At 37.0% G+C, this 20519-nt stretch overlaps 1 protein-coding gene and 1 long non-coding RNA gene across 3 annotated transcripts in view; both read left to right on the top strand.

Moving 5' to 3' along the window:
- The window catches only part of LOC127873738 (uncharacterized), a 93191-nt gene that overhangs the window by 58790 nt on the left and 13882 nt on the right, over positions 1-20519 (top strand). For both annotated transcript variants that reach the window (XR_008046356.1, XR_008046357.1), the window contains exon 4: positions 18609-18740. This is a non-coding gene — a long non-coding RNA (uncharacterized LOC127873738). The remainder of the gene's footprint in view (positions 1-18608; positions 18741-20519) is intronic.
- Positions 874-4247, top strand: LOC127873722 (uncharacterized). Its single transcript, XM_052417684.1, has 3 exons — positions 874-2620; positions 2786-2913; positions 3075-4247. The coding sequence occupies exon 1, from the start codon at positions 1335-1337 to the stop codon at positions 2220-2222; it is 888 nt and encodes a 295-aa protein (XP_052273644.1). The 5' UTR covers positions 874-1334; the 3' UTR covers positions 2223-2620; positions 2786-2913; positions 3075-4247.

The raw sequence follows: 20519 nt of genomic DNA, 5'->3' as shown, positions 1-20519 counted from the left end.
CAAGAAGTGAAATCCATGCTGGAGTGTGCAAAACGTGTCAACTCTAGACCCGTCACAATGAAGGACATCATTGATGCAGACTTGCTTATTGGATTGTGTGACATGTTTTCAGATTCGATTGATGTAATTGTTGTCAGAGATTTATCCATGATATTATGTCATACGCAGTTTTTCTACGATTCAATGGAGTCAGTAGTTTAAGATGTTGCAATGTTTCCTTTTTTGACGATCATATTAAGCTTTTCATTAAAAACAGTAAAACTGATATTTATAGGGAAGGGAGAGAAAGCGTTATTTTAAAAGGGGAAACATCTGCTTGTCCTGTGTCTATGTTGCTGAGGTATTTCAACAGTGCGTCCTTGTGTTCAAAGTCCGAAATGTATTTATTTAGACCAGCATGTAGGTCAGGTCAACAATGTTTTTTGTTATCCAAAGATAAGAAATTAAGTTACACACGGGCTAAAGAGTGCATTGTTTCAAAATTAAAAATTGTTGCACCTCTTTCAAACTTGGTGTTACATTCTTTAAGGGCAACTCGGGCCACAGCGGCGGCTAACACAGCGGGCGTGTCTGAGAGATGTTTGAAGCCACATGGTCAATGGAAGTCTGATAGGGCTTAAGATGGGTATATTGATGATTCTCTAGACAAAAAGCTTTTGATAACTAGACAATTAAATTGATAATTGATTTGCGGTTCGAATTTAAAAATCAATAAATAATAATAATTAACAACCTTACTATGCTTTGTTTTTGTTCTATCGCATGTCTTGCCCAATGCAAAGCGAGTTGTGTTTTGAGCTTAGTTGTGTGAAGACTTCAGTTCTGTGCGTTTTGGAGTATAGCATAGAATGCATGTCTAAACATATCGCAATGCACAAGACAGGTATATGTGCAGTTCGTTCATGAGTATGGTTGTCACGTGAGTGATGGTCACTCAGGCGGACATAGACGGGAATGTGCACAGGGTTCTCATTGTTTGGTAAGTTCTACGATAGACTTTGATCAGTTAACTTTTTTTTGTTTAAAATCGAACCGCATTTATAAGTTGGCTAAAATGACCCGTTATGTTTGAGACACACATGCCATACGTCCTGGATTGTCCGGGACAGTCCAGGAAATGAAGAACTTGTCCCGCTGTCCCGGAAATCTGTCAAATGTCCCGGAATTTACAAAATCCATATATACATGTACCTTATCTTAGGCTTAACTGCTCCTCGAATCTATGTATATCTGCAGCATCTCCATGACAATGCCTACCCGAATAGGCAGACTACGCTACGTGTATATCCAGAAGCAAAAAGGGTAGCGAATTCGTGTTTTGCAAAACATGTGACATGGACTTTTCCATCAGCAGTGGTGGTCACAATGATATCACCAGACACCTGTCGTCCAAGGTGCATACGTCTAACAGAAGTTCATCAGCCAGTACACCTCTCATCTGGGATACCTTTAAGCCAACCATCTCCGACCCAGTCGCGAAGGCGGAAGTGTATTTTGCATCGTTTGTAGAACATCACCTTCCCTTCACAATTGCAGACCATTTAACGGACTTAGTTATAGTGATGTTCCCGGATAGTGACATAGTGCGGAAGTTTAGGTGCAAGAGAACTATAACGGCTAACATTATCACAAAGGCATTAGCGCCTGTCGCACAGAAACGTGTAGATGCTCTGTGCATGGAGAACAAGTTCAGTATCATGATGGACGAGTCTAACGACCAAGGTGACAAGAAGTGCGTAGCTATTCTCGACCAAGTGTATGACTCGTCCGTTATCAAAGTGACCACTTGTTTCCTGGCTATGCCGGTATGCAACATCGGTACGGGAGAGAACCTCTTCTCCTGCCTGAATGAGGTGTTCCTTCAGCGGAACATTCCATGGAGGAACGTTATTGGGTACAGCTCCGACAACCCACCGGTCATGATCAGTAAATCGAACTCTGTGCTCTCTCGCGTTCGAGAGAAGAACCCCGATGTTGTAAACGTAGGGTGTGTGTGCCACATCATGAGCACGTGTACACAGTACGGGGTAAAGAAGTTGGGTGTGCCGGTTGAGGAGGTGCTGCAGGACGTGTTCACGCACTTCCAACACAGTTCCATGCGACGGCAGATTCTTCAAGAATTCCTGGACTTCAAGAACACAGACAACTACAAGCTCGTTCGTCACTGCAGCACCAGATGGCTATCATTGCAGTCATGCGTTGAGAGGTTCCTTCAGCAGTGACCCACGCTGACAGCTTACTTCCAGAGCCATGATGACGCTGAGAATCGTGGCCGCAGGGTGGCTGGCATGGCCCAGAACCTGCAAGATCCACTACTGGCTCTGAGCTTCCGGTTCCTTGCGTTCATCTAGGTTCCATTGAAAACGTTCAACACCCAGTTTCAGAACGGCGATTCCATGGAGGGCTACCTCCACGGAGAGATTGTACTTGTCATACGCACGTTCATAGGGAAGTTCGTCAAGACGTCAGCCATCAACAGCGCAAGTGCCATGACAAAAGTCGACTTCAGCTGCCGAGAGAACCAACATGACGACGATCTCCTGGCAGTCGGCATGGCAGCTCGTACCTACCTGGCCGAGAATGAGGATGTCCACCCAGAACTTTGAGCGAAGTTTTTCAGGTAAACATGTAGATAACGCAACATTCACTCAGTAATCTGTGACTGCCATAAAAGAAATAAAAATGTATATATACTTATGTACAAGCTAATGTTTAGCCACATCTTGCCATCTGTAATCCCTAACTTATATTCAATGAACAACATTTTTATTGTATCCACTTTTAGGAACGTTCGTGACTTCTATGAGGAAATGACCAGTAAGATGATAGGCAAATTCCCATTGACAGATGCCATCTTGCAGTCACTCTCCTTCCTTCATCCTGAGAAGAGGGAGACGGTTTCTCCGGAAACAGGTGAGAAACTGAAAAATAAAAACAACGTGCACGTTTAAAAAAGACGTGGTTCATTAATAAAGTGACTTAAATTTAAGATGAAGAATATCATTTTTTTTGTTAAATTTCACTAATAAAATATTATTATGCTTTACACATGCACTATACTTTCAATTGTCAAGCTGTCTTGTCGACTCGCCGTTGGACATCCCGACGTAATCCAGGAAGAATTCATCAACTTCCAGCTACTGTCACCGTCAGCCTTGCCGCCACATGAGATGGAGATGATGTTGGATCCCTTCTGGGCGGGAATAGGTGAAATGAAAACTCCGCTGCAGAAACCACGCTTCCCCCAGTTGTTTCAGCTGGCCGTCGCTGCGATGACGCTGCCACACTCCAACTCTGACCCGGAGCGTTGTTTCAGTGTTTTGAAGAAAATTCAGCGGAATGACAGAGAGAACTTAGCCATGACAACGATCGAAGCTCTGTTGAGTTTAAAGTTCAACAAAAAGACAGCGTGCTTCGACACTAAGATCACGAGTGAAATGTGTGTAGCAGCGAAACAAGTGTGTAACTAATGTGTGACTGTCCAGATTTTAAGTTGACGATCTACCGGTACTGTTTTGTTGTATTTGTTTTATTGTGATTGGTTGTATGTATTGTGAATTGATTTGAGTTGACGATCTAACGGTACTGTATTGTTGTATTTTTTATTATATAAATGTTATAAATGAATAAAGGCGTATAAACAACTACGCGTTACACACCGGTCTTAATAACAATAATGCAGTGACGTCACCATCTATGTTTAGAACGCTTACACTGAAAACACGTGGCTTGTATCTAGTAACGGAAGTAGTAATGTTTAATTTGACGTTAAAAGATCACGTGTATTTCAGATACGCTTTCGAACTTTTGCAATTAAAGATGCGAAACAAAAAAAAACGTACCAAAAATGCATATGTCTATAAATATCGCTACATTTTATACATGTCCTGGAAAATCGGCAAAAGTCCCGGACAATTTAACTCAATGTCCCGTAATTGGTCTGAAAAATTATGGCATGTATGCACAATGTCCACAGTTACATGTTAATATTTGTTGTTTTTGGGTACAGTTTTCCAGAGTTATTTTACATTGGGTATCTGATGATTTCTGATGAAGTTTTATCTCTGTTTTTTACCCTGGCCTTGAAAACACCATTTAAGGATAAAGAATAGAAGTGATGTATACAAATCATAGTTGTGTTGGGTTATAAAATGTATAGATTTAAGTTGTACTGTCATGTTATTCTATGATTATACTTGATTGTTATATATTACGAAAATGTAATATTTGTGGATGTATGTTGCCAATAAACTGATCCAAAGTCTTGCCCAATGCTAAACGAGTTGTGTTTTGAGCTTAGTTGTGTGAAGACTGTGTGTACCCATGCGTTGTGTTTTGAGCTTAGTTGTGTGAAGACTGAGTGTACCCATGCATTGTGTTTTGAGCTTAGTTGTGTGAAGACTTTGTGTACCCATGCGTTATGTTTTGAGCTTAGTTGTGTGAAGACTGTGTGTACCCATGCGGTGTGTTTTGAGCTTAGTTGTGTGAAGACTGTGTGTACCCATGCGTTAGGTTAGCTTAGTTTTGTGAAGACTGTGTGTACCCATGCGGTGTGAAGACTGTGTGTACCCATGCGTTAGGTAAGTGGCAATAAGCTTAACTTTTGCTTTTGAAAAATTGATGTTATTGTCTTTCTGACTGTATTTGCTACAGAAGCATTTGGTAGATGTGTTTAATCAGAGATTCAAATTGCTGCATAATAATTATCTTGTGTCCCTCCTACAAATGCAAACAGAATCTTGTTAATTTTTAGCTCGGCTGTTTTCGGAGAACACTTGTGTCCATTTTGTTTCCTGCTCAAATATTGTAATACTCAATAAACTTTTAAGAGTAAACAATGTGTCAAACACACCAGTTACTTTAAAATTACCTTCACTTGTCTGTGTTATCTAAGAATATTAATAGCTTGAAACTAACTTTCCTATGATATAAAACCATTGCTAGCATGTAAAAAAAAGAAAAAAAAGGTTTTATTATTATTAATGTCCAAACTCTCTAAAATGATGTTAATTAATTATCGCTCATTGTTTTGAAGTGTCTTTGTGTACTCACCAAAAATCTATCTTTCATAGTTAAAATGACTTAGAAATAAATAAGAGTGATTGTGCTTTTAGATAAATGAGATAACATAATTAGGCCTTAAACCAAAGTTAGTACTATGGCCGTGTACATTACTTATGTGACTTACTGTTTATATCTGTTAATGTATTTAATGTATTTAATAGACTTTGACCTACTCAACCTGAGGGATTTTCCTTGACATGGCTTAATGTCCCAATTAAAATCTATGTGATTAAACTGTCATAGCCCTGTCTTAAGTGATTTACCTTTCTATGTGATTGAACTGTCCTAGCCCAATCTCAAGTGATTAACCTGCCTATGTGATTGAACTGTCCTAGCCAAGCAATAAGTGATTTACCTGTATATGTGATTGAACTGCCCTAGCCAAGTCTTAAAAAAAGTGATTTACCTGTCTATGTGATTGAACTGTCCTAGCCAAGTCATATGTAATTTACATGTTTATGTGATTGAACTGTCCTGGCCCAGTCTCAAGCAATTAACCTGTCTATGTGATTGAACTGTCCTAGCCAAGTCATATTGTCCTAGCCCAGTCATAAGAGATTTACCTGTTTATGTGATTGAACTGTCCTAGCCCAGTCATAAGAGATTTACCTGTTTATATGATTGAACTGCCCTAGCCCAGTCATATAAGATTTACATTTCCATGTGTTTGAACTGTCCTAGCACAGTCATGAGAGATTTACTTGCTTTTCCAGATTAAACACTCCTAACCCACTGTTAAGTGATTTACTTGTAGATGTCATTGAACTGTCCAAGCCCAGTCATAAGTGATTTGCCTGTCTTAGTGATTGAACTGTCCTAGCTCAGTCATACATAATTTACCTATGTGATTGAACTGTCCTAGCCCAGTCTCAAGCGATTAACCTGTCTATGTGATTGAACTGTCGTATCCCAGTCTTAATAGATTTACCTGTCTATGGGATTGAACTGCCCTAGCCCTGTCATAAGTGATTTACCTGTCTATGAAATTGAACTGTCCTAGCCCAATCATAAATGATTTACCTGTCTATGTGATTGAACTGTCCCAGTCCAGTCATACGTAATTTACCTGTCTTATGTGATTGAACTGTCCTTGCCCAGTCTCAAGCGATTAACCTGTCTATGTGATTGAACTGTCCTAACCCAGTCATAAGTGATTTACCTGTCTTTTTGATTGTACTGTCCTAGCCCAGTCATAAGTGATTTACCTGTCTATGTGTTTGAACTGTCCTAGCACAGTCATAAGAGATTTACTTGCTTTTCCAGATTGAACTGTCCTAGCCAGCCGAGTTGATAATCTCACAACAATTTGGTTTTCTCAACTGACCAGAATTTATCAGTATTCATCAGATACATTATAAAACCTAACTCTTCCATACTGATTTTCGCAAAAATTGTGACAAAAATGCAAAAAGCATAAAAAATACCAAACCGAATAGTGTACATAAGGGAATCCTCAAGACTATTATTAACCTGTGACGTATGCATGCTTTGGGCCACATGAGCGCCAATTTCACGTGATTTCCACTTTTTTTGTTGCTTATGAGCTGATTGTGATAATGTTGTAGTATGGCGTACCATTTGGGTCGAAAGTCAACCAGACCTTCTAAGTAAAAAAAGAAATGTACTTCGAGGTACAATATGTACGTCGAAGTATTTTTTTTGTACTTCAACGTACAAAATTGTACTTTGACGTACAGTTTTTACCGACCCTTCAGTGTGAACCAATCAGAAGACGCTTTTCATCTGTTGCTTTTAGAGATATTTGACATTGAACATTATTATTATTACTATTTATACCAAATTATGCGACTTTCGACTGCTAACTTATAGATATTGAGCGTATTTATTGACCTGGTGTAGCGGAATTAACCTCTGACTTATGCCAATAATGGTTATCACAAAATGCGACCAAACCAGAGAGGTTATTATGCATTTTTAATCCCATAATCATTTGGTAACTGTTTGGCTACGGTTCAAGAGACGAGTATTTTTATTAGCTGTTCAGAAAATTTGTAACTCGAAGTACAAACATGTACATCGAAGTACAAATTGTACTTTGACGTACAAATATATACTTTTAAGTGTGTTTCATATGTCGAAGTACATTTCTCTTTTTACCTAGTAGGTCTTGTTGACTTTCGACCCAAATGCAGGGGACAAAAATATTTATAAATTGCACTCGTCCTGCAGGACAAGTGCATTAAAATTTTCACTCGTCCTGCAAACACATGCACTTGTCCTTCAAATATGTGTGAAAGAAAGATTGCAAAGGACTGATATGACTAACAATGTTTCCTATATCACTGCTAAAATGCTGCTTACTTAGTTATTCATGACAGCTGATCACAGAAGAAATGTTAACTTACTTTATTTATGAGGAACACAAAATAAATAAATGAAGACAAATTTGTTTTTTCCTTTTTCTAATGCTTGCGTGCTTTCCATTTCGGATGGTTGAATACAATGTATCGCTCCTGCCCCCTTTAAAGAACGCTCGTATGTCATACATTTTTCAGATGAAATTCAGACTGGTTGAAAACGGTACTTCGCAGTAAAATAATTCTTAAAAAAAATCAATACTTACAGTGAATGAAGTCAGATGGTTCCCTGTCAACATGAACGCGCAAAGTTTACACCAAAAAGCCAATATTTACTCCGGGACACAGTCTCGCATAACAACGCGCACCTGCTGTATGAAATTTACAATTACGATTTCCGGTTCATTCGCGTTCTACTTTCGGAATAGATATGCTTTAAGAAATGATTTTATTTAATGAAAAAGAGTCTTACTGGTCAGAAAATACATATTTTAACACCAGTTTTTTTTCACTCGTCCTGTAGGACGAGAGCTTTAGGGAAATTCACTCGTCCTTTCAAGATTTCACTCGTCAATACGAGCGGACGAGTGGAATTTTTGTCCCCTGAAATGGTATGCCATATACAATGAAACAATGGTCACGTGGTTTTACATGTGACCGTGCTCGTTTAAATTTAGATCATTTCTGTCCATGGAAAGAAATTGAAAAGCCCTATCTTAGTACTGAATTTGAGCATTTTTTTTTACCAATTTTGACCAAATTGTTTGCACATCTGACATAAATACCATCACATTTTGACTCATAATCACTTTTTGGAGACACATAACAAAAACGGGAAAATATACCGACATCAACTCGGCTGGCTTTAAGTGATTTACCTGTATATGTGATTGAACTGTCCTAGCCCAGTCATAAGTGATTTACCTGTCTAAGTGATTGAACTGTCCTGCCTCAGTCATTAGTGATTTACCGGTCTATGTGATTGAACTGCCCTTGCCCAGTCATGAGTGATTTACCTGGCTATGTGATGGAACTGTCCTAGCACAGTCATAAGCAGGGATCATATTTTTTTCGGTTTTGTCGGTCCTAGACCGATTGGGGTCATGAAAGACCGATTGAAAATCCCTAACAGTCGGTCCTATTCTGTTTGCTAAAATTCGCATGTAATGAAATCGATTACGCAGTGAACATGCTAACAACCCCTATTTACATTCTTATCTCGATATGCTGCAGTCTCTAAACCGGTCAGGACCAGTTTATTGCATGTCAGCCGACTAGTATGACCCCAAGCAGCGAAGATTCGCGCTGTTGTTTATTAGTCATGCGTGAATAAACCGTGTCAATATCAATCGATAATTTAAATGGCTTATACCTAGCACACTAATTAATCGGTCCATAATGTCTACTCGTCCACGATATAATCGTTGACAGTTACTTCGGAGATGAAAATCTTGATGTAATCCTCATGGAAATTGTGCATTTCATGCATGAAACAGTAAACTTTCATATAAACAGAGAAGAAAATCAGATATTCTGCAATAATTGTGGGCGGACCTTGTACACTGAAAGCACGCTCTGTAACTAAACAGAGTTTAACCTGTCTATGTGATTGAACTGTCCTAACCCAGTCATAAGTGATTTACCTGTCTTTTTGATTGTACTGTCCTAGCCCAGTCATAAGTGATTTACCTGTCTATGTGTTTGAACTGTCCTAGCACAGTCATAAGAGATTTACTTGCTTTTCCAGATTGAACTGTCCTAGCCAGCCGAGTTGATAATCTCACAACAATTTGGTTTTCTCAACTGACCAGAATTTATCAGTATTCATCAGATACATTATAAAACCTAACTCTTCCATACTGATTTTCGCAAAAATTGTGACAAAAATGCAAAAAGCATAAAAAATACCAAACCGAATAGTGTACATAAGGGAATCCTCAAGACTATTATTAACCTGTGACGTATGCATGCTTTGGGCCACATGAGCGCCAATTTCACGTGATTTCCACTTTTTTTGTTGCTTATGAGCTGATTGTGATAATGTTGTAGTATGGCGTACCATTTGGGTCGAAAGTCAACCAGACCTTCTAAGTAAAAAAAGAAATGTACTTCGAGGTACAATATGTACGTCGAAGTATTTTTTTTGTACTTCAACGTACAAAATTGTACTTTGATGTACAGTTTTTACCGACCCTTCAGTGTGAACCAATCAGAAGACGCTTTTCATCTGTTGCTTTTAGAGATATTTGACATTGAACATTATTATTATTACTATTTATACCAAATTATGCGACTTTCGACTGCTAACTTATAGATATTGAGCGTATTTATTGACCTGGTGTAGCGGAATTAACCTCTGACTTATGCCAATAATGGTTATCACAAAATGCGACCAAACCAGAGAGGTTATTATGCATTTTTAATCCCATAATCATTTGGTAACTGTTTGGCTACGGTTCAAGAGACGAGTATTTTTATTAGCTGTTCAGAAAATTTGTAACTCGAAGTACAAACATGTACATCGAAGTACAAATTGTACTTTGACGTACAAATATATACTTTTAAGTGTGTTTCATATGTCGAAGTACATTTCTCTTTTTACCTAGTAGGTCTTGTTGACTTTCGACCCAAATGCAGGGGACAAAAATATTTATAAATTGCACTCGTCCTGCAGGACAAGTGCATTAAAATTTTCACTCGTCCTGCAAACACATGCACTTGTCCTTCAAATATGTGTGAAAGAAAGATTGCAAAGGACTGATATGACTAACAATGTTTCCTATATCACTGCTAAAATGCTGCTTACTTAGTTATTCATGACAGCTGATCACAGAAGAAATGTTAACTTACTTTATTTATGAGGAACACAAAATAAATAAATGAAGACAAATTTGTTTTTTCCTTTTTCTAATGCTTGCGTGCTTTCCATTTCGGATGGTTGAATACAATGTATCGCTCCTGCCCCCTTTAAAGAACGCTCGTATGTCATACATTTTTCAGATGAAATTCAGACTGGTTGAAAACGGTACTTCGCAGTAAAATAATTCTTAAAAAAAATCAATACTTACAGTGAATGAAGTCAGATGGTTCCCTGTCAACATGAACGCGCAAAGTTTACACCAAAAAGCCAATATTTACTCCGGGACACAGTCTCGCATAACAACGCGCACCTGCTGTATGAAATTTACAATTACGATTTCCGGTTCATTCGCGTTCTACTTTCGGAATAGATATGCTTTAAGAAATGATTTTATTTAATGAAAAAGAGTCTTACTGGTCAGAAAATACATATTTTAACACCAGTTTTTTTTCACTCGTCCTGTAGGACGAGAGCTTTAGGGAAATTCACTCGTCCTTTCAAGATTTCACTCGTCAATACGAGCGGACGAGTGGAATTTTTGTCCCCTGAAATGGTATGCCATATACAATGAAACAATGGTCACGTGGTTTTACATGTGACCGTGCTCGTTTAAATTTAGATCATTTCTGTCCATGGAAAGAAATTGAAAAGCCCTATCTTAGTACTGAATTTGAGCATTTTTTTTTACCAATTTTGACCAAATTGTTTGCACATCTGACATAAATACCATCACATTTTGACTCATAATCACTTTTTGGAGACACATAACAAAAACGGGAAAATATACCGACATCAACTCGGCTGGCTTTAAGTGATTTACCTGTATATGTGATTGAACTGTCCTAGCCCAGTCATAAGTGATTTACCTGTCTAAGTGATTGAACTGTCCTGCCTCAGTCATTAGTGATTTACCGGTCTATGTGATTGAACTGCCCTTGCCCAGTCATGAGTGATTTACCTGGCTATGTGATGGAACTGTCCTAGCACAGTCATAAGCAGGGATCATATTTTTTTCGGTTTTGTCGGTCCTAGACCGATTGGGGTCATGAAAGACCGATTGAAAATCCCTAACAGTCGGTCCTATTCTGTTTGCTAAAATTCGCATGTAATGAAATCGATTACGCAGTGAACATGCTAACAACCCCTATTTACATTCTTATCTCGATATGCTGCAGTCTCTAAACCGGTCAGGACCAGTTTATTGCATGTCAGCCGACTAGTATGACCCCAAGCAGCGAAGATTCGTGCTGTTGTTTATTAGTCATGCGTGAATAAACCGTGTCAATATCAATCGATAATTTAAATGGCTTATACCTAGCACACTAATTAATCGGTCCATAATGTCTACTCGTCCACGATATAATCGTTGACAGTTACTTCGGAGATGAAAATCTTGATGTAATCCTCATGGAAATTGTGCATTTCATGCATGAAACAGTAAACTTTCATATAAACAGAGAAGAAAATCAGATATTCTGCAATAATTGTGGGCGGACCTTGTACACTGAAAGCACGCTCTGTAACTAAACAAAACATGCCGATACATTTTCCAACAGCGTAATAATCCGGCAATAAATGAATGAAAGTCGCGAATCTGATCTACAGAACAGCCGAATGTTATTTTATGGGCGGAACTTCACACAAGTACACAAGAAAAATAATATACATTGTATAAAGCTCTAGTAAAAATCGTGTTAGAATCGAAATAATTTGTGTACTTTATTTTTTGTTGTTGAATAACCACGACCTGAAGTTTAGATGCGTAGTATCAAATCACACAGATTATTAATATTGACAACGATGAAAAAAAGTAAGATAAAACAGCACACGAAACACGGAGCGTATATTGACTCATCAAGAGTCCGTGCAGAGTCCGTGCACGAAACAACAATGAAATAGCAAATGATAAAACCAATTGAGAAAACATTTACCGTTTAAAAAATGCCTAAGGGAATTTAACTTGTACTTGTACACCTTCATGAATGGCAAAATCAATAGACTGATCCCGGAAAAGCACGAGTTTAGAAAAACCCACTTATCACCCCGGTACAAACAACGCTGGTCCATTATATCAACCAATGATAGCTTCCTTTAAATAATAACGGTTGATACGGTGTGTGAGTTTAAAAGGATTATAATTGGGTCATGTTTATTTGTACCAGCAGATTAGTGGGTTTTTTCCAAAAAGTTGATTTTTTCCGGGATACATATATTGTATATATTTTAACGTAATTTGTCATGATTTCGGATATAAATTTTCGGACACATTTTCCCCAGTTAAATCCAGACCGATTGATGTAGCCGGAAAATATGATCCCTGGTCATAAGAGAGTAACATGTCTATGTGTTTGAATTGCCATAGCGACTTTATAAGAGATTTAAATGTCTATGCAACTGAAAAGTCCTAGCACAGTCATAAGAAATTTACATTTCTATTCAATTGAACTGCCCTTGCACAGTCATGAGTGATTAACATGTTTATGCAATTGAACTATGCCAGCTTAGCCCAAATTGATTTAACTGTTAATATGATTTAAATGCATATGTCATTAAACTTTTCTAGTCCAGTCAAAATGGATTATCATATCCCTGTGATTAAAAACTAATTGTATGTTTTTATATTTTGAAGTTAAAGGCCTACTTGCACGTCTGATTTATGAGAGGACTCAAAGTGACATGTCACTGCATTCTTACCTCATTAACTTACTAACATATTAACTAGGGACTAATTGATATTTACCAGGTATAGATGCAATTTTCAGCTTTTTATTTTTATGCAAAAAACATCCTTTTTGGCACATTCATTTTAACTGTAAGAGGTAAACCTGAGTACCAAGAGGAAACTCCGCAAGTGCATGAAGACAGTGCCTATGTGAGCTCAGTCAGTGGAAGACCCAGTCAGTGAGAGATCCCAGGTTAAAGTGCCACACTGATGAGAAAATGTGAGCCACATTCTTGGAAATCAGGGCCTAGTGCATGTGTGTAAAGTGTTGTCCCACATTTGCCTGTACACTCCACACAGACTTGTCAGGGACAACACTTATCCCTTTTATGGAATGTTTCAGTTAAAGTATGTCCCTTTTAAACAAAATTCCAGTGTTTGTGGAAAGTTTTGTCTCTGCACAGACTAATCTTGGAGATACTAAACACATGCATTTAGCCCCATTTTCCCAGAACACAACAAATTTTGTACCTTGTGAGATCCAATAATTGATGATTGAGTGGAAACTTGATGTATCTGCTATCAGTTCTATATCAGATTGAATAGTTTTACATTAACAGTGGATATGCATTTTATTTTGTAAAGTATAGCTTTACTGAACAAAGTGGTATCTCAACAACAGCTGTAAATATTGAACTTGTTTATGAGGCAGTATATCAGACGAAAATGTCATTTTCAAACGCCAACATTCATTGTTATGCCATTATGACGCAAATGGGAATAAAACTTTAGTCATTACGCTTGGGTTATAGGCAACACATGTTCAAACACACTGCAATAAAACATTGGTCCTGGTAGTTTTCGTATTCTCCTGGCACAGTTCACACAAGTCAAAGTCATTGACTTTTATGACCTTGTTTTCAGTATAAATTGAGTAATAAATGATGCACTTGTACTAATGACATGCCAAAATTCATATGTACATTCAAAGCATAGTTTACCTTATGTGTGCATTAGGCCAATATAGTGCCAAACATGTTACTGGGGACTTCAGATGGCCTGGTTGTCTGATAAACTCAGTGGTTGGAACATGCGTTTCTCACCTAAGCCACCAGGGTTCGATCCCCGTTCCAGGAAGCATGTGTATATAGTTAGTGGTCACCTTGACGGACAGATTAGGTGTCCTCCGGATACTCTGGCTCCCCACAGAACACAATACCATACCAAAATTGAAAATCTTTCGCAAACAACTAATTAGGTGGAGAGAGTAGCTAAAATTCTAAATTCTTCCCAACTAATGTATGCTTCTAGAAAGCTTATTTACAAGAAGTGCTGGGACACATAATTCAGCCTCAGGCTCAGAGAGACCTCATAAACTTCGAAATAAAGTCACACCCACATACACACGCATACTTCACATACAAATTTGGAATCTAAAAAGTCATAGTTTGGTTAATACATTTTATGAACACTAAAAAATACACTTGATTCTTGAAAACTGATGTGCATGAAGTTTACACATTGAACATTTGTAACAAATTGTTGTGTGTTTGACCAGTATTGTTTGTCACGACCACGTTCATGCCTTGATATTTTTAATTTTCCGTTTGGACTTGGCAAATAACAAGTAAACAGTAATTAATTCAAGCTTATTATACTAAGCTAAAACCATCATGTGTATCAGATGTTGACCCATTTGATCTCATACTTAACAGACCAACATGTGGTACACATGGAGATTTTAGCTTGTTTAGTCAAGTAACTAAAGAACAATATATATTTATTGTATTTATAAAACCAAATACAGCAGCTATTTATAATATATTTATATTCTATAATGATAATAAGCTGCACAAATAGCTCTAAACGAATCTCAATAAAATTGTCTTGTTTGCAACCATTTATCACTCACTCAACACTATCTAAAATTGGCTGAACCAAACATCAAAAATCTCTTTTGAACACTACTTGAATTGCGAAAACCTTGTCGAAAGTGTGTGACACACTGTAAAAAGCAGTCAAGGCAATAATCACTGTTAGTTTACCTTTGTGCTTTGTTGCTCTCAACAGTTTGAACAATTTGCAATGTCAGTACGAATTATCAATAAGCTTGATCAGATAATTGAACCAGTATGTGTGACAAGCAATATATTTCTTGTGAAACCTTGTAAATTTTTTATTATGGTCACTGTTCCTTGTTAAGCTGGCTTCTGAGTTTCAATTGCTTATTTATAAACTCTTCCCACACACAATTCAATATAAACAATAAAAAACAACGCCATCATAGTATTTTAGAATATTATTTGACAATAAAATAAACAGTGAAAACATTGAGTGCAGGTATTCATGTTAGGTTTAGTTCTCGAAAAGTCTCTTTCACAGAGAACAATTTTTAAATATATTATAACACATATAAGATAGAGTGTTTATATTTATCATGGGCAAAATAACTGTAATAACATGTAGTTGAGAATTTATTAAAATATGTGTTATTGTTTATCAATTACGAACCATCAGTAAACTTTTGAAATGGATGAAAATATGAAAGGTTTGTAACTCTTTTGAAGAAGTGGAGATATATTTCTTTGCACCTCTATTTCGATCAGTCCATAGAATTCTAATTTTTGCATCATGGTTACCAAGTAGGAGAGAAAGATGTCACCAGGTAAAAGGTGAAGGTCACAGACACTGGCAACAGGAAATTGTTTTGCACCATATTTAGTTAATGGTTTGATCCAGGATCAACCAAACTGGTAAAGTGGCTACAATTGTCAAGAGAAGAAGAGTCACTTTGTTTTTGATGTAACCCGGTCCAAGGTCAACCATAATGAATTGTCTTTAGAAATTTGTTTTCTGCATGATATATAGAGAAGGCTTTGATCTACAATCAGCTTTATTGGTATACTCGTATCTTGAATGACGTATATTGATTTTGAGGTCCAAAGGTCAAGTTCACGGTTTGTTATTTGAAATTCTTTTTGTCTAAAAAACTCGAGAATGCTTTGACCTACACTCATGCAAATATATTTAGTGGTTACTTGTGAGGACAAGGAGACACCATTCAGTTTTAGGTCAAATGCCAAGGTCACAGGGAATTGTATCATGAAATTTGTTCCTATAAAATGAATAAATATTGCTTTTACCCAACATAATCTTCATTGGAATGCAGGTTACTTGGGAGAAATTGAAATTGCCCATTGTTTTCGAGGTCAGTAGGTGAAGGATTATTGTCAAAATATGGCCTGCAACATGAATACACCTTCAAATAACACTGTTAGATCTGTGTCGTATTGGTCTTATGGTCTTATATGCAGCATATATAGCCAGCAAAGCTCAAGCCCAGTCTGCTCACTTTAACAGTCTGGTCAGTGTCTACGCTGGCCCTGGTTTTGTGGTATCCCTTCTCTGTCAGTATGTGCATCCTGACAAGTCTGCATGGATACGAAGGCCGGGCTGGAGCTATGCTGGCAGCATATTGAATAAGACCCAATTTTTGCATGATGCAGGTCTTAAAAAATCTTGTTGCCTCTTGTAAATGGAACAGCAAACCACGATACTTTCCGATAGAAAATTGAAGTCACACTGTGTTATTTATAGCAAACTGGCAAATGTAGGTAGCCTATTCTAGCTTCTGAAAGATTTTCAGACAGACTGAAGTTTTCATTTCGTTCAAGGCGTTTATTGATAGTACATTACGTCTTTCCCTGACAATTTACTGATCCAGCTCTGACCTGTAAAGTCATGAGGATGGAATTTACCAATTTACCGGTAATGTGTAATTCTTACTTGGCCAAATTGTGTGTCTATTTTTTGTATGAGCGTGCAAAGAGTAGTTCCTATTTTCTGACACTCAGTTCAGTGTTACATCCTATACTACAAAGACGCGATGATGTTGCCAATGTTTTGGTGTAGTTTGCTCAAATCAGCCAATGAAATATTGCAAAATGTATTAATTCGATGTTCTGGCATCATGTTATGGTCATTGAAGGTGAAAAGCTGGGTGAAACATGATTAAATTCATGTTTGCATCATGTTAATAAATTGTTTCTTATCGTATTGAAGTGTCTTTGTGTACACACCAGAGATCTATCTATCATAGTCTAAATGACTTAGAAGTAAATAAGAGTGATTGTGCTTTTAGATATAATTGAGATAGAATAATTGTGCCTTAAACCAAAGTTAGTACAATAGCCATGTAAATTACTTTTGTGACTTACTGTTTCTACCTGGTAATGTATTAAATAGACTTTGATCTACTCACCTTGAGCGAATTACCTTGACAATTAATGTCATAGCCCAATTAACATCTATGTGATTAATCTGTCATAGCCTAGTCTTAACTGATTTACCAGTCTATGTGATTGAACTGTCCTAGCCCAGTCTCAAACGATTAACATGTCTTTTTGATTGAACTGTCCTACCCAAACAACAAGTGATTAACCTGCCTATATGATTGAACTGTCCTAGCCCAGTCATAAGAGATTTACATTTTTATGTGTTTGAGCTGTTCTAGAACATTCATAAGAGATTAACATGTCTATGTTATTGAAATGTCCTAGCACAGTCATAAAATATTAACCTGTCTTTTCCAGATTGAACTGTCCTTGCCCAGTCTTAAGTGATTTACCTGTCTATGTGATTTTACTGTCCTAGCCCAGTCATAAGTGATTTACCTGTCTAAGCGATTGAACTGCCCTTGCTCAGTTATAAGTGATTTACCTGTCTATGTGATTGAACTGCCCTAGCCCAGTCATGAGTGATTTACCTGTCTTTTTGATTGAGCTGCCCTTAAACCCAGTCATAAGAGATTTACATGTCATAGTGATTGAACTGCCCTTGCTCAGTTATAAGTGATTTACCTGTCTATGTGATTGAACTGCCCTAGCCCAGTCATGAGTGATTTACCTGTCTATGTGATTGAGCTGCCCTAACCCAGTCATAAGAGATTTAGATGTATTTGTGTTTGAATTGCCTAGTAGCACAGTCATAATAGATTTCCATGTATATTCAATTGAACTGTCCTAGCCCAGGCATAACAGTTTAACATGTCTAGAGATTAAACTGCCTTAGCAGAGTCATAAGTGATTTGCCTGTCTATGTAATTGAACTATTCCAGCCTAGCCAAAATTGATTAAACTGTTAATATGATTGAAATGACTTTTCTAGTTCAGTCACCATGGATAATCCTATCCCTGTGATAGAAAATTAATTGTGTTTTTAGCTCGGCCATTTTCGGAGAAAACCAGAGGTATTGTCATAGCCAGCTCGTCTGCCATCGGCATCGTGCTATAACCTAAACATTGGCTCTAAAATCAATGTGCTTCCAACTACAACTTTGAAACTTCATATGTAGCTGCACCTTGATGAGCTCTACACGCCACGCCTATTTTTGGGTCACTAGGTCAAAGGTCACTGTCACATCTAATAAAAAAATTTCTTCTGACAAGCTTTCAATTATTCAAAACTTCACCTGCAGCAGAGCGTTGGCACCTGCTATGCATTACTCTTGTTATATTTTGAAGTTATTGGCATACTTGAAAGGCTGATTTATGAGAGGACTCAAAGTGACATGTCGCTGCATTCCTACCTCATTAACTTATATAACATATATACTAGGGACTGATTGATATTTACCAGATATAGATGCAATTTTCAGCTTTTTATTTTTATGCATAGACCATTCTTTTTGGCGCATTCATTTCAGCTGTTGGGGGTGAACCAGAGTACCTAGAGGAAACTCCACCAGTGCATGAAGACAGTGCCTATGTGAGCTCAGTCACTGGAAGACCCAGTCAGTGAGCAATCCCAGGTTTAAGTGCCAGACTGATGAGAAAATGTGAGCCACATTCTTGGAAATCAGGGCCTAGTGCATGTGTGTAAAGTGTTATGGAATTTTTCAGTTAAATTATGTTTCTTCTAAACAATAATCCATTGTTTGTGGAAAGTTTTGTCTCTGCACTGGGTAATCTTGGAGATAATTTACACACAAGTGTTAAGCCCCATTTCACAAGATCAAGACATATTTTGTACCATGTGAGATCCCATTTTTGACCATTGAGTGGGAAATTTAGCATTTCTATATCAGATAGAATAGTTTCACATGAACATTGTTACATTTTTAGCTCGACTTTTTGAAGAAAAATGAGAACTATACTACTCGCCCCGGCGTCGTCGTTGGTTACAGGTTTTTTATAAAGTCAAATAACTTCAGGGCAACAGATAAGGATTGTTTTATCGTTTTTACGATTTTTTTTTTTTTTTACAGAAAACGAATTTAAATATAAAATCTATCGTACAATAAACGATTACGAAATTGAAAAAACGAATTGCAACAGATTCTTTGTCGTTTTATTTTATGGATTCCCTCCGTTCTGTGTTTGATTTGATTTTTTTTTGTAGCCTTTAGTGCGGTCGTAAAATTAGTGACAAGTTTATATGAACACCGTTTCAGAACGGTGTCTTCATAATTTTTTTCTTTTGTATAACAAAGTACGCGAAAATGTTGACATCTTGTTTCAAACACGGACGTGCTAAGAAAAAACTTGTAAAGAGTGTATTTAGCTAAAAAAGTGTGCTCAGAGACTGAAACACAGGAATGTTAAAAAACAGAAGTCGTTATCAAATATGCTTTGTCAATAGACAATTAAATGAATGTATTCATATAAACAAGCAAACATTGACAATATGAATACATATTGGCTTTAGGTAATTTATTGCAATAACAATTGCTACAAATTGTCACCACCGAAAATTAAAGAGCTCATGTCATCCAGAAATAAAGGTAAGTTTTTTATCAACTGTAAAAAACTTTTTGAAAAATTAATTTGTGGGAAAAAACTAATTGTTTCAAAAAGCTTGCAGTGAAAACTAATTGACATGAAATCTTAACTGTTGCCCTGTAACTTTGAAACTATCAAATATAATTAACAGAAACTTGGAATACTTCTTGATGGCAACAAGTCAATTGTGTAGGTCAAGGTGCATAACTCTGTCAGCATTATTTTTAGAGTTATGCCCCTTTTTAACTTAGAATTTCGGGTTAAATTTTTTAAGTTCAATAATTTGAATACTATCAAAGATAATCAATTCAGACTTGGACTACTTCCTTATGGGGACAAGACACTTGTTTAGGACTAGCTAGATAGCTCTGTCAACAATATTTTTAAAGTAATGCCCCTTTTTAACTTAGTCGTTAAATGTCTAAAATTTTAACAATATCAAAGATATTTAACTCAGATTTGGAATTAGGTCCACTTTTTTATAAAGTATCAAAGCTATTGCATTCAAACTTGCTACACTTACTTACTATCATGAGGGGACTGTGGAGGCAAGGTAAGATAACTCTGGCTGGCATTTTGACAGAATTATGTTCCATTTTTATACTTAGAAAATTAAAAAATGTGTTAAGTTTTGTGTTTAGGTCCACTTTATTCCTAAAGTATAAAAGCTATTGCTTTCATACTTGCAACACTTACTAACTATCATAAGGGGACTCTTTAGGCAAAGTTTTGTTACTCTTTCTGGCATTTTGACAGAATTATGGCCCCTGTCAGGGTTGTCATTATTAACTGATTGCCGAATTCATCTGTTAAAATCACCAGAAAATTGGTTGTTT

Source organism: Dreissena polymorpha, chromosome 3 (genome assembly GCF_020536995.1).
Source record: "Dreissena polymorpha isolate Duluth1 chromosome 3, UMN_Dpol_1.0, whole genome shotgun sequence".
NCBI classification, from domain to species: domain Eukaryota; kingdom Metazoa; phylum Mollusca; class Bivalvia; order Myida; family Dreissenidae; genus Dreissena; species Dreissena polymorpha.
Note: the sequence above shows the minus strand (reverse complement) of the source record. Positions and strands in the feature narration are given on the sequence as shown.